Source organism: Aedes albopictus, chromosome 2 (assembly GCF_035046485.1).
Source record: "Aedes albopictus strain Foshan chromosome 2, AalbF5, whole genome shotgun sequence".
NCBI lineage: Eukaryota > Metazoa > Arthropoda > Insecta > Diptera > Culicidae > Aedes > Aedes albopictus.
The window spans coordinates 310167944-310180020 of record NC_085137.1 but is presented as its reverse complement, the minus strand read 5'-3'; the positions used below and the strand labels follow the sequence as shown (position 1 = coordinate 310180020).

Here is a 12077-nt window from a genome sequence, read left to right as displayed (position 1 = left end):
TCATCAAATATTAATTGGTTTTTGGTATTCCAATTACCAAAGTGTCGAAGTAGTGTGCTACGGTTAGCGAAATACCTCATTCATTCATTCATTCATTTATTTAGTATTACATCAAATTCAAGATAAAACTGAATCAACAATATTTCTCCATAATACACGGTTCGTGGCTGCCGCTCTCCATCCTCGGTCGCGCCCGATGCTCGCCAAGTCACGCTCCACCTGGTCCGCCCATCGTGCTCTCTGCGCTCCACGCCTTCTTGTGCCAACCGGATCAGTTGCAAACACCAGCTTTGCAGGGTTGTTGTCCGGCATTCTTGCAACATGCCCTGCCCACCGTATCCTTCCGGCTTTGGCCACCTTCTGGATGCTGGGTTCGCCGTAAAGTGCAGCGAGCTCGTGGTTCATTCTTCTCCGCCACACACCGTTCTCCTGCACACCGCCGAAGATCGTCCTTAGCACGCGTCGCTCGAAAACTCCGAGTGCTTGCAGGTCCTCCTCGAGCATGGTCCATGTCTCGTGCCCGTAGAGGATTACCGGTCTTATTAGCGTTTTGTACATGGTGCATTTGGTGCGTGGGTGAATCTTTTTCGACCGCAGTTTCTTCTGGAGCCCGTAGTAGGCCCGACTTCCGCTGATGATGCGCCTCCGAATTTCACGGCTCACGTTGTTGTCAGCCGTTAGTAAGGATCCGAGGTAGACGAATTCCTCCACCACCTCGAAAGTATCCCCGTCTATCGTAACATTACTACCCAGACGGATCCGGTCGTTCTCGGTTCCGCCTACCAGCATGTACTTTGTTTTTGAGGCATTCACCACCAGTCCGACCTTTGCTGCTTCGCGTTTCAGGCGGGTGTACAGTTCTGCCACCGTTCCAAATGTTCTTGCAATAATGTCCATGTCGTCCGCAAAGCACACAAATTGACTGGATTTTGTGAAAATCGTTCCTCGGCTGTTGAGCCCGGCTCGTCGCATTACACCTTCCAGAGCGATGTTGAAGAGTAGGCATGAGAGTCCATCACCTTGTCTCAGTCCCCGGCGAGATTCAAATGAACTGGATAGTTCACTCGAAACCCTTACGCAGTTTTGCACACCGTCCATCGTTGCTTTAATCTGTCTAGTCAGCTTCCCAGGAAAGCCGTTTTCGTCCATGATTCTCCATAGCTCTGCGCGGTTGATACTGTCGTATGCCGCTTTGAAGTCGATGAACAGGTGATGCGTTGGGACCTGGTATTCACGGCATTTCTGGAGGATTTGCTGTACGGTAAAGATCTGGTCCGTTGTCGACCGGCCGTCGATGAAGCCGGCTTGATAACTTCCCACGAGCTCATTTGTTTTAGGTGACAGGCGACGGAAGATGATCTGGGATAGCACTTTGTAGGCAGCATTCAAAATAGTGATCGCCCTGAAGTTCTCACATTCCAAATGGTCGCCTTTCTTGTGAATGGGGCAGATTACCCCTTCCTTCCACTCCTCCAGTAGCTGTTCGGTTTCCCAGATCCTGACTATCAGCCGATGCAAACAGGTGGCCAACTTTTCTGGGCCCATCTTCATGAGTTCAGCTGCGATACCATCCTTACCAGCTGCTTTGTTGGTTTTGAGTTGGTGAATGGCATCCTTAACTTCCCTCAGTGTGGGAGTTGGTTCATTTCCGTCCTCCGCTGCACTGGCGTCGTCGTTTCCTCCGTTGCCGTGGGCTCCCGTGCCTACGTTCTCCACGCCGTTCAGGTGCTGATCGAAGTGCTGCTTCCACCTTTCGATCACCTCACGTCCGTCCGTCAAGAGGCCTCCGTCTTTATCCCTGCAGATATCGGTTCGCGGCACGAAGCCGTTGCGGGATGCGTTGAGCTTCTGATAGAACTTCCGTGTTTCTTGGGAACGGCACAGCAGTTCCATTTCTTCACACTCCGCTTCTTCCAGGCGGCGCTTTTTCTCCCGAAAGAGGCGGGTCTGCTGTTTACGCTTCTGTTTATAACGTTCCACGTTCTGTCGAGTCCCTTGCTGCAGCATTACCGCCCTCGCTGCATTCTTCTCCTCCAAAACCGTTCTGCACTCTTCGTCGAACCATTCGTTCCGTCGATTCCGTTCCATGTACCCGATGGTGCTCTCGGCTGCGTCGTTGATGGCTGCTTTCACTGTACTCCAGCAGTCCTCTAGAGGGGCCTCATCGAGCTCGCCCTCGTCTGGCAACGCGGCTTCGAGATTCTGCGCGTATGCTGAGGCGACATCCGGTTGCTTCAGTCGCTCTAGGTTGTACCGTGGCGGTCGCCGGTACCGTACATTGTTGATGACGGAGAGTTTTCGGCGCAGTTTGACCATCACCAGATAGTGGTCGGAGTCGATGTTGGCGCCACGATAGGTCCTGACGTCGATAATGTCGGAGAAGTGCCGTCCGTCAATCAGAACGTGGTCGATTTGAGATTCCGTCTGCTGTGGTGATCTCCAGGTGTAACGATAAGGGAGGCTGTGTTGGAAAAAAGTGCTACGTATGGCCATATTTTTGGAGGCGGCGAAATCAATGAGTCGTAGGCCGTTTTCGTTCGTCTGCTGGTGGGCGCTGAACTTACCAATCGTCGGTCTGAATTCCTCCTCCTGGCCTACCTGAGCGTTCAAATCACCTATGATGATCTTGACGTCGTGGCTTGGGCAGCGATCGTACTCACGTTCGAGCTGCGCGTAAAATGCGTCCTTGTCATCATCAGTACTTCCGGAGTGTGGGCTGTGCACGTTTATTATGCTGAAGTTGAAGAATCGGCCTTTGATCCTCAACCTGCACATTCTTTCGTCGATCGGCCACCAACCGATCACGCGCCTCTGCATATCACCCATCACGATGAAAACTGTTCCCAGCTCGCGTGTGATGCCGCAGCTCTGGTAAATGGTATGATTACCTCTAAACGTTCGCACCATGGATCCTGTCCAACACACCTCCTGCAGCGCTACGATGCCGAACCCGCGGTCCTTCAGTAGATCGGCGAGTATGCGGGTGCTCCCAATGAAGTTGAGAGATCGGCAGTTCCACGTACCGAGTTTCCAATCGCAAGTCCTTTTTGTTCGCTGGGGTCGTTGCCGTTGGTCTCGGTTCGTATTATTCTGTTGTTGATTTTCCGTTACAATGGTTTTTTACGGCTGGCTCGTAGGGCCTGACACCAACCCCCTACTTTCCGGAGGACCATAGTGCACAGTTGAGCTTAGAGTCCTTCCCTGGCACTCGGACGTAGATCAGCCGCCCCTAACATGGGGATCAGACGCTGTTGTGAGCCGCTCCTCCTGGAGAACAGACGCTCAGGTTTGCCGAAGCAAACCCCCCCTTCCCTGTCAGCCTACGACCAAAGTTCCCACCGGGGTTGGTTACCCGATCTTCCCTAAGGTTGCTCATAGTTTCCGGCCGGTACCGCGTGGAGGTAGGGATAGGAGTTGCTGGGCAGAGGCTAGTGGATCACAATGGGATCTGAATTGCGCAGCATACCCAGCCTTTACCGTGCCTTAGCGAAATACCACAAACACTAGATTCGAACTTTTGCCCCAGTGGTGGGGTAAGAGTTCGAATTAGACACACACATACAAAAAGTGTTGTAACTCAAAATTGAAAAGACATTTGGCGTAACTTTGTTCAGCAAAATTTTAGCTCATGGACGGTAGAATCACCACACGGTATTCATTTGTTTTTATCTGCTTCGATTAAAAAAATGAATTTTCAACTAGGGTCGAACTTTTGCCCCATCTTACTCTACCCAGTATTGTCGGGTGTGCTGAATATAATTCACCGCGCGGCCTTTGTAATGTTCCAAACGCCGCAATTTTTTCTCCCATAAGAATGGTGTAAAAGGAGGAACGCCACAGCAGCTCCATTTCTTTGCACTCTGCTTTTTCCAGGCGGCGTTTTTTCTCCAGAAAGAGACGGATCTGCTGTTTTCGCTTCAATTTGTAACGTTTCACATTTTGCCGAGTTGCCTGCTGCAGCTTGACCACTCACGCTGCGTTCTTCTCCTCCAAAATCTCCCTACACTCCTCGTCGAACCATCCGTTCCGTCGGTTCATTTCCACGTATCCGATGGTGCTCTCACCGGCGTCGTAGAAGGCTGCTCCAACAGCTCGCTCTCGTCTTGCAACGCTTTCTCGAGATTTTGCACGTCTGCTGAGGTGACATCCAGTTGCTTCGATCGCTCGAAGTGGCGGTCGCCGGTACCGTACATTGTTGATGACGAAAAATTTCGAGCGTAGTTCGACCATCAACAGGTAATGGTCAGAGTTGATGCTAGCACCACAATCAGAACGTGGTCTATTTGCGTTTCCGTCTGCTGTGGTGAACTTCAGGTATAACGATAAGCAAGGCTATGTTTGAGCTGCCGTAGAATGCATCCTTGTCATTATCAGTGCTTCCAAAAATTAGGCTATGCACTAGCGTTGGACAATTTTGAATCGATGTTCACAATATCGATATTTTTGTTCCGATTAATCGATTTTTTGTATCGATGTTGAAGCCCCACGAAGTCGACCGAATCGATTTTTTACGTTCGATTTTTCTTTCGATTCAAAAATATTAAATTACTTTTTTTTCGGAATGCACTGTAGAATTTAACAAGTAAAAATGTACAAAAAATCGAAATACATAAAATCGAGGGTCTGGTCCACTAAATCGAGGCTTGTATATCATGTATCTTGGGAAATCCCTCCCAGGAGTCCAAGTGAATCTTTCTCAGGATTCAAAAGGGATATGGTCTATAGCCACGGTTCCCAACGTAACCCCCCAGTCTGTCGTCACTGCGGCTTTCGTAAAACAATCGAAGCGTGCCTGCAAGCGGTTGGGAGGTCGCGAAACGAAGGTTGGGAAGCTATGGTCTATAGAGTCCCTTTCAGGGTTCTAGCGCATCCTTCTCAGGGTGCTAGGTCAGTCCATCTTTGGATTCTGAACATTTTTTTTGAATATTCCTCTCAGGATTCTAGATGAATTTCTCCTAATAATTTAGAGAATCCCTCTCAGGGTTCTGGGACAATCTCTTTCAAGATTCTCACGGGATGTCTTTCAATACTACAGGAGAATTTCCCTGAGGATTCTAGGAGAATCCCTCTCAGGATTCTGGAAGAATCTGCCAGGGTGTTAAGGGGATATCCGTCTAAGCATTCTGGGAGAATCCCAAAGAAAAACTTTTCTCAGGATTCTGAGGCAATCCGTCACAGGATTCAGGGAGAATTCATTTCAGGAATCGGAGGAAATTCCTCATGATTCTGGAAGAATTCCTGTTAAAGATTCTGAGAGAATCCATCTCACTGGAGTAATCTCTCCTAGGATTCTAGGGAAATCCTTAACAGAATTCATGGAGAATTCCTATTGGAAGAGTCTTTCTCTCTTTTCTACAATAAGGTCTCTCAGGATGCTGGTGCGATAATTTTTAGCATTCTGCAAGAGATTCAATTTAGAGAAATCCTCACAGTTATGGAAGGGTTCCTTTAAAAATTTTGGAGGTATTTTCATCAGCAGTATTATATGGAAATCTCTTAATTCTAAGGGAATTAATTTCTGGATTTTGGAGTTTTTTCCTACCAGGGTTCCCTACTAAGGGTGAAATATCTTTCAGGATATTATTAAATTTCTGGATTATCTGGGTTTATTTCTCTAAGGATTCTGGAAGACCCTCACTTGGATCCCACTCAGAATTCTGAGGAAATTTTTCTCAGCATTCTCAGGAACTCCTCTCAGACTTTTTGGAGAATCATACTCAGAATTGGGTTTTTAAATTTAGAAAAATTCAATGATTTTATATTTTTAAACGAAAGAGCACCTTTTTCTGAGCCACTATGATTTTTTTTCAGATTTTTAGTACTTTATTTTGATACCTAAAATCAATTTCAAAGAGATTTTTCAGAATCACCTTTTGACAGCTGGGCAACTGTTTGACAGCTCCGCCTAGTACAAAATCCGACGAGGGGTGATTCATGAAATCGCTCCCATACAAATTTCAAATTGATTTTTAAATAGGTTCCCGGGCACCAAAGTTCATGAAAATTTGGATTTCGGCTCAGTTTGACATGCAGATTCAGAATATGGAATTATCTCAACACCGCTAAAGAAGCCAATTGTGGCGAAATTCCTCTCAGAATTGGCTTCTTTAGTGGTGTTGAGATAATTCCATATTCTGAATCTGCATGCCAAACTGAGCCGAAATCCAAATTTTCATCAATTTTGGTGCCCGGGAACCTATTTAAAAATCAATTTGAAATTTGTATTGGAGCGATTTGTCGAATCACCCCTCGTTGCATTTTGTACTGAGCGGAGCTGTCAAGCAGTTGCCCAGCTGTCAAAAGGTGATTTTAAAAAATCTCTTTGAAATTGATTTTAGATACCAAAATAAAGTTCTAAAAATCTGGAAAAAAATCATAGCGGCTCAGAAAAAGGTGCTCTTTTGTTTGAAAATAAAAAACCATTGAATTTTTCTTAATTTAAAAACCCAATTCTAAGGGAATTAATTTCTGGATCTTGTTGTTTTTTCCTACCAGGGTTCCCTACTAAGATTTCACCCTTTCAGGACATTAATAAATTTCTGGATTATCTGGGTTTATTTCTCTAAGGATTCTGGAAGACCCTCCCTTGGATCCCACTCAGAATTCTGGGGAAATTTTTCTCAGCATTCTCAGGAACTCCTCTCAGACTTTTTGGAGAATCATACTCAGCATTCTCAGAATTGTGGCGAAATTCCTCTCAGAATTCTGGGGGAATATTTCTTAGGATTCTGGGGGAATTCCACACAGGATTCTAGTGGTATCCTTCTCAGGATTCTGCGTTAGAATATCACTAAGTATTCTGCGGGTACTTTTCCCAGGATTCTCTGAAAACTCGGCTTTCTGGGGTCAAGATTCTGGGAAAATTTCTTTCGAGATTCTGGGGTATTTGTCTCATGATTCTAGAGATATCCTATATATATTTATAGGGTTATATTTTTTAAGATTCTAGGGCACTTTCTTTCAGAATTTCTCTCACAAGATTCTGGGCAGAATTCTCTAGAGAAATTTGGATTTTGGAGATTTTGTGATTCCTCTTAGAGTTCTTAGAGTAAATCCTTCTCATCATTCTACGAGAATCCCAGTAGAATTCTGTTTTCTGTATTCTGGAGCAGTTGCTCCCAGAAATCATTTTTTCATGATTCTGGAAGAGTCCCTCTTAGTAGTCAGGGAAAATCTCTGACACGATTATGGGAAGATTCTCTTGAGATTCTGTTGTAATAATTTAAAGTATTCTAGAGGAATCTCTCTCAGAGTTCTGGGACAATCGCTTTTAGAAGTTTAGGGGAGTCCTTCCAAAGATTCTGGGGGAATGTCTTCCAGGAATCTGCGGTAATTTTTCTGTTTTATGTAGGAATACTTCTCAGAATTCCAGAGAAGCCTTCACAGGTTGCTGGGGAAGTCCATTATAGAAGTTTTCGTTATCCCCTCCAGGAAGAACTTTCGGTAAAATCCTTCTAAGGTTTCTAGATATATTTCTCTTAAGAATCTGGAAGAACCCCTCCCCTATCAGGATTCTGGGGGAATCACTCGTAGAATTCAGAAGAATACCTTTCGGGATTCTGGCAGAATTATTCTCAGCATTTTAAAGGATTCTACCCATCATTGTAGGGGAATTCTGGGAGAATACTTGAAAGGATTCTGGAGGAATTCTTCTCAGGATTCTGGAGCAATCCTATCTCCAAGAGTTCTGTGAGAGTATATTTCAGGTTTCTTTGGAAATTCCGCCCAGTATTTTGAAAGAACATTTATCACGATTCTGGAGTAATCCTTCTTAGGGTTCTAAAGTTTACCTTCTCAGGATTCTGGGTCATTTCTTTTAAGTTTCTTGAGAAATTCATCTTAGAATTCCGAAAACCTTTTTTTTTTGGAGAATGTTTCACAGTATTCTAGATGAATTAATCTCAAGAATGTGGGAGAAACGCTCTTGGAATTTCTCTCAGGATTCTGGGAGAATTCATCTTGGGATTCTGGAACATTTTTGGAGAATCACAAGGGAAAGCTTCTCTTAGAACATTGAGTCAATCTATCACATAATTCTGGAAGAATTCCTCTCGGGACTCTGAGACAATCCGTCTTATAGATATGGAGTAATCTCTCTCAGAAATCTAGGAAATCTAGGAAGAATTCAGAGAGAATTTCTACCAAGATACCGGAAAAGACTTGCTTTCTTTTGTAGATAATGTCGCTCAGGATTCTGGTGTAATCATTTTCAACATTCTCGAGAAATCTCTCTCATAATTCTTTCAGAGTTTTGGAGGAGTCTCTTTAAATATTTCGGGGGAATTTGTCTCAGTACTATATGGGAATACTTCTCAGAGTTCTGGGGAATATCAGGATCGCTGGATTTTTCTTTCGATTAAAAAAATATTAAATTTATTTTTGCACTGTCTCAACGTTATATCCATTTTCGAATCAGAGTCGCGAAATGTTCGATATGTAATCTCAAATTTTGATATTGAATTTATTTAGACAACTAAAACATGCCATGAACTTGAACTAGGGTAGCGAAACACGTGGGCAGCGGCCGGTATTTTGGGCACTCTTCGTTATAACTCAGTCAATTCCAAACCAATTGACTTGAAATTTTGTACACGGCTAGATACTATACGTATCTCATCGCGTTCCAAAAATTGTGTCAATTGATTCAGAATTGGCTGAGTTATAGCAGAAAAGTGCCCAAAATATGACCCCTGCCGAGATGATTCCACTTCCCTACATGCAGCAAACGAATCATTTTATAGTTTTTTTTAATATTTTATAATATCGAATCGATGTGAAAACATCAGTTTCCAAGCATTCGATTAAATCGGTGAATCGATTCTGCTGATCCGATTCAAATCGATTCACAAAAATCGATGTCTCAGCCAGATTTGCCCAATGCTACTGTGCACGTTGATCATGCTTAAGTTGAAGAATCGGTCCTTGATCTTCAACCTGCATATTCTTTCTTCGATCGGTGCTTCTGTTAGTCGCGATGAAAGCTGTGCGAGAAATTGAGAGATCTGTAGTTGAACGTACCGAGTTTCATATCACAGGTCCTTGTAAGCAGTGCTGAAAATTTCATTTCGTCATACCCAAATTCAATCACCTGCAGCTCATTTTAGAAGCTGAACATGAGAATATGATGTATGGAAAACTTGTGCGGCTCAACCAGTTCTGCAAGAAAGTCACGGGAAAACGGCTATTTTTTTAATATTTAGGGTAAATGTCACGGACTACCTTTGAAAAATGCCAAATGATATTCACCGCGAATATCATTTGCATTTTTCGAAGGTGGTCCGTGACATTTACCTTAAATATTCGAAAAATATCATTTTTTCCGTGACTTTCTGGCAGAACTGGTTGAGCCGCACAAGTTTTCCATACATCATATTATCAGGTTCAGCTTCTAAAATGAGCTGTAGGTGATTGAATTTAGATATGACGAAATGAATTTTTCAGCACTGCTTGTAAGTGCATGACGGGCGTTCTTCAACCTATTCTGTGCTCAGCTTAAATCTAGATCAAACACGTCGTAATTTCCATGTCGACTATTTCGCACCACTTTGTAACGATAATTGCTAAAAATTGACATACATTTTCCGGTGACCATAATCGATGCCGCCACCCGCTTAGTATTCTGTCGTCGCAACGTGTTCCGCCAAACGATTAATCGCCCATCAAACAACATAATTTGCCGTCGAACACCGATGACGATGACAGCGATCGTTCCTTCACCTGGATTAAGCCACCGCCGAGTAGCCCTGCCTAGGTGGAGTACTCATTAGTATCCGATCCGGTTTTCACGGCTCTGTGTATGCATGTTTTTCTATATTATAATAATTGGCATTATTAAACTTTATAACGACAAGTCGAACATGCCTCTGTGTAGCGGCGGTAGGCCAACCTCTCTTGGAGTCTCATTTTCCAATGGTTCAACCCCAACGCCATAAATCGTGCCTGTTCGATACTTCGAACGGGGAGGCCTTAAACCCGATATCCAGCAGTCGATGTTAAATTCATGTTCAACAAGGCGAAATTGAATGACCAATAAATTTCTAATTTGTCCTAATTTGATTGCGATTAATTTTATTCTCGCTCCACCCGCTCGGGTATGGTGGTGGTTCGCCCTCGAAAGGTTTTTGCCCAGCTTTGTAGCCGAGTCGGTTCGAAAGATGCCTGAAAAGACTTCATTTGTTTGCATCTTGTTCTGTTGGTCAAGCGTCAAGCGAGGCGAACTCCGAAGACCCGGACAGAGCGCTTCGCTTCTACTCAATTCAATTGCATTAAAATGCAATAAATCCATCAATTTATCAGTGGTCTATACATTTTTACCATTCGTATTTCCCCAGTTGGTTGGTGTGATGATGCACTTGCGAAGTCAAGCTGTTTGAATAATTGACTGACGTGCGACGCTGGTCAGGGTTGAAGTTATTCATCAAATCTCGCCTTGTGTGGTGACATCCAGCTACAAATAAACCGACAAATTGTCCAAAATAACACATTTGATCAGCGCCGTTCGATTCGATGAATCGGGAGAAATGGTAACAAAGCGGGCGGCTCAATTTACATTAGTTTTCGGAAGCTAACGGCAACGTGTTGGTCCAGTTCAGTAGTGGTTCGGTTGTTAACTACCGAATCAGAATCTATATAGAGATAGACAAAAGTTTATGGTGGTCAGTTGCACAGCGGGACGGCCCAACTAGGTTTATAAAAATATCAACGGGTGCTCTCTGTTTGACGGTTGAGGCTATTGCCTTATTCGTACATACAGCGGTCAACCAATGGAGCAGGGTATTGATTTACATGTTTTATAGCAACTTCAGAGATATACACACAGCTTGCCACCCCGAGCTGCTCGTTCCAGCTGAATCGAAAGTTCATGGGGAGCTGTTTTTGCTCTATTTTTGTTCAATATCTATAACGTAAAGCATCAGCTCCGGTAGGTCAAAGATTTCTAGCGTCACTTGTTAGATGGATCTAAGCACAAATTGCATTTTTTTTTCATGCTGTTCCTGTTGAAATCAATCTTCTTTAGAATTCATTCATAATGCAGTAACACCAAGGAAATGTTTCCTGTAAATTAGGACCTTGGGAAAAGTTTGGTGAGAATGTGCAGAAAAGTTAGTGCGTTCGTTGTTATTACATCCTATGGCGATGGAAGAATGGATGGTTGGCTGGATGACTGTCATGCGTCCATGATAGTGGGTTGTTGTTTTAACGAATTGATATCAACCAAGCTTTGATTGATCGTGTCAAATTCAATGAAGCTGTATACACACACATACATATGTAAATGCGAACAGTAGCAGCCGAATGATAACGTTGACTTTTGAGAATTCAAGGAGAATGTCGAGGTAGACGTACATCCGTGTATATCTATGTATTTATGTAAGAATCAGGGTACGAAAAACGGATCACGCCAAAAAACAAACGCTTTGTCCTAAGCGGTGCATGTTGGTAACAAAGGCGCTCCGCAACATACGCATGTCAAGCGATGAGAGCAATAAAACAAACATCGCTTGCCGTGCGTGTGCCGATATTCCGGGTTTTCTGCTGAAATTTTCGACCTACATCATCGAATTCATAAGGATTTGGACGAATTAAGACGCTTCAAAACCTCAGAGTCGAGTTTTAGTTGTAAAACAATGCGAAAATCACGATGTGCATAGAACGATACAAAAATTCCTACCGTTTTTGTTGTGAACAAACTTGGGAGCGATTTTGTCATTAGGGTAAAAGGGTATAATGCGCCCCACCGGGGCAAAACGCCCCACTTCATTTTCTAGCGATCCAGGCGCTTTTCGCATGCGTGATCGATTAGAAATCTTAAATATTGAAGAATTATTGTCATCAAGCTGGTCCGTTAGTGGATTGGTACAGAAAAGCAATAAAAATATCAAAAAGTCTGAAATCGAGGCTTTTGACGTAATATTTTACCTCTTGTGAGCTGACTTCATTATAAACGGAGCTAGTTCTGTTCGCTTGTGTTACTTTGCAACTTTTATGCAGTTAAACACTTGTTGAAAGACCCTCCTAGGATAAGCATGTAGTGGAATTATCCTCTGGGACAGTTTTATCACGGGGCTGGATGTTTT

General features: G+C 43.8%; 2 protein-coding genes and 1 long non-coding RNA gene across 4 annotated transcripts in view; 1 reads left to right on the top strand and 2 right to left on the bottom strand.

Moving 5' to 3' along the window:
• The window catches only part of LOC109422497 (four and a half LIM domains protein 2), an 866140-nt gene that overhangs the window by 326424 nt on the left and 527639 nt on the right, over positions 1 to 12077 (top strand). The window lies entirely within an intron of this gene.
• The window catches only part of LOC134288202 (uncharacterized), a 357534-nt gene that overhangs the window by 111541 nt on the left and 233916 nt on the right, over positions 1 to 12077 (bottom strand). The window lies entirely within an intron of this gene.
• Positions 80 to 12077, bottom strand: part of LOC134288200 (uncharacterized) — a 248788-nt gene continuing 236790 nt past the window's right edge. The window contains exon 2 of the mRNA XM_062852253.1: positions 80 to 3482. Within this exon, the coding sequence (XP_062708237.1) occupies positions 118 to 2907 (2790 nt within the window). The 5' untranslated portion in view covers positions 2908 to 3482 and the 3' untranslated portion in view covers positions 80 to 117. The remainder of the gene's footprint in view (positions 3483 to 12077) is intronic.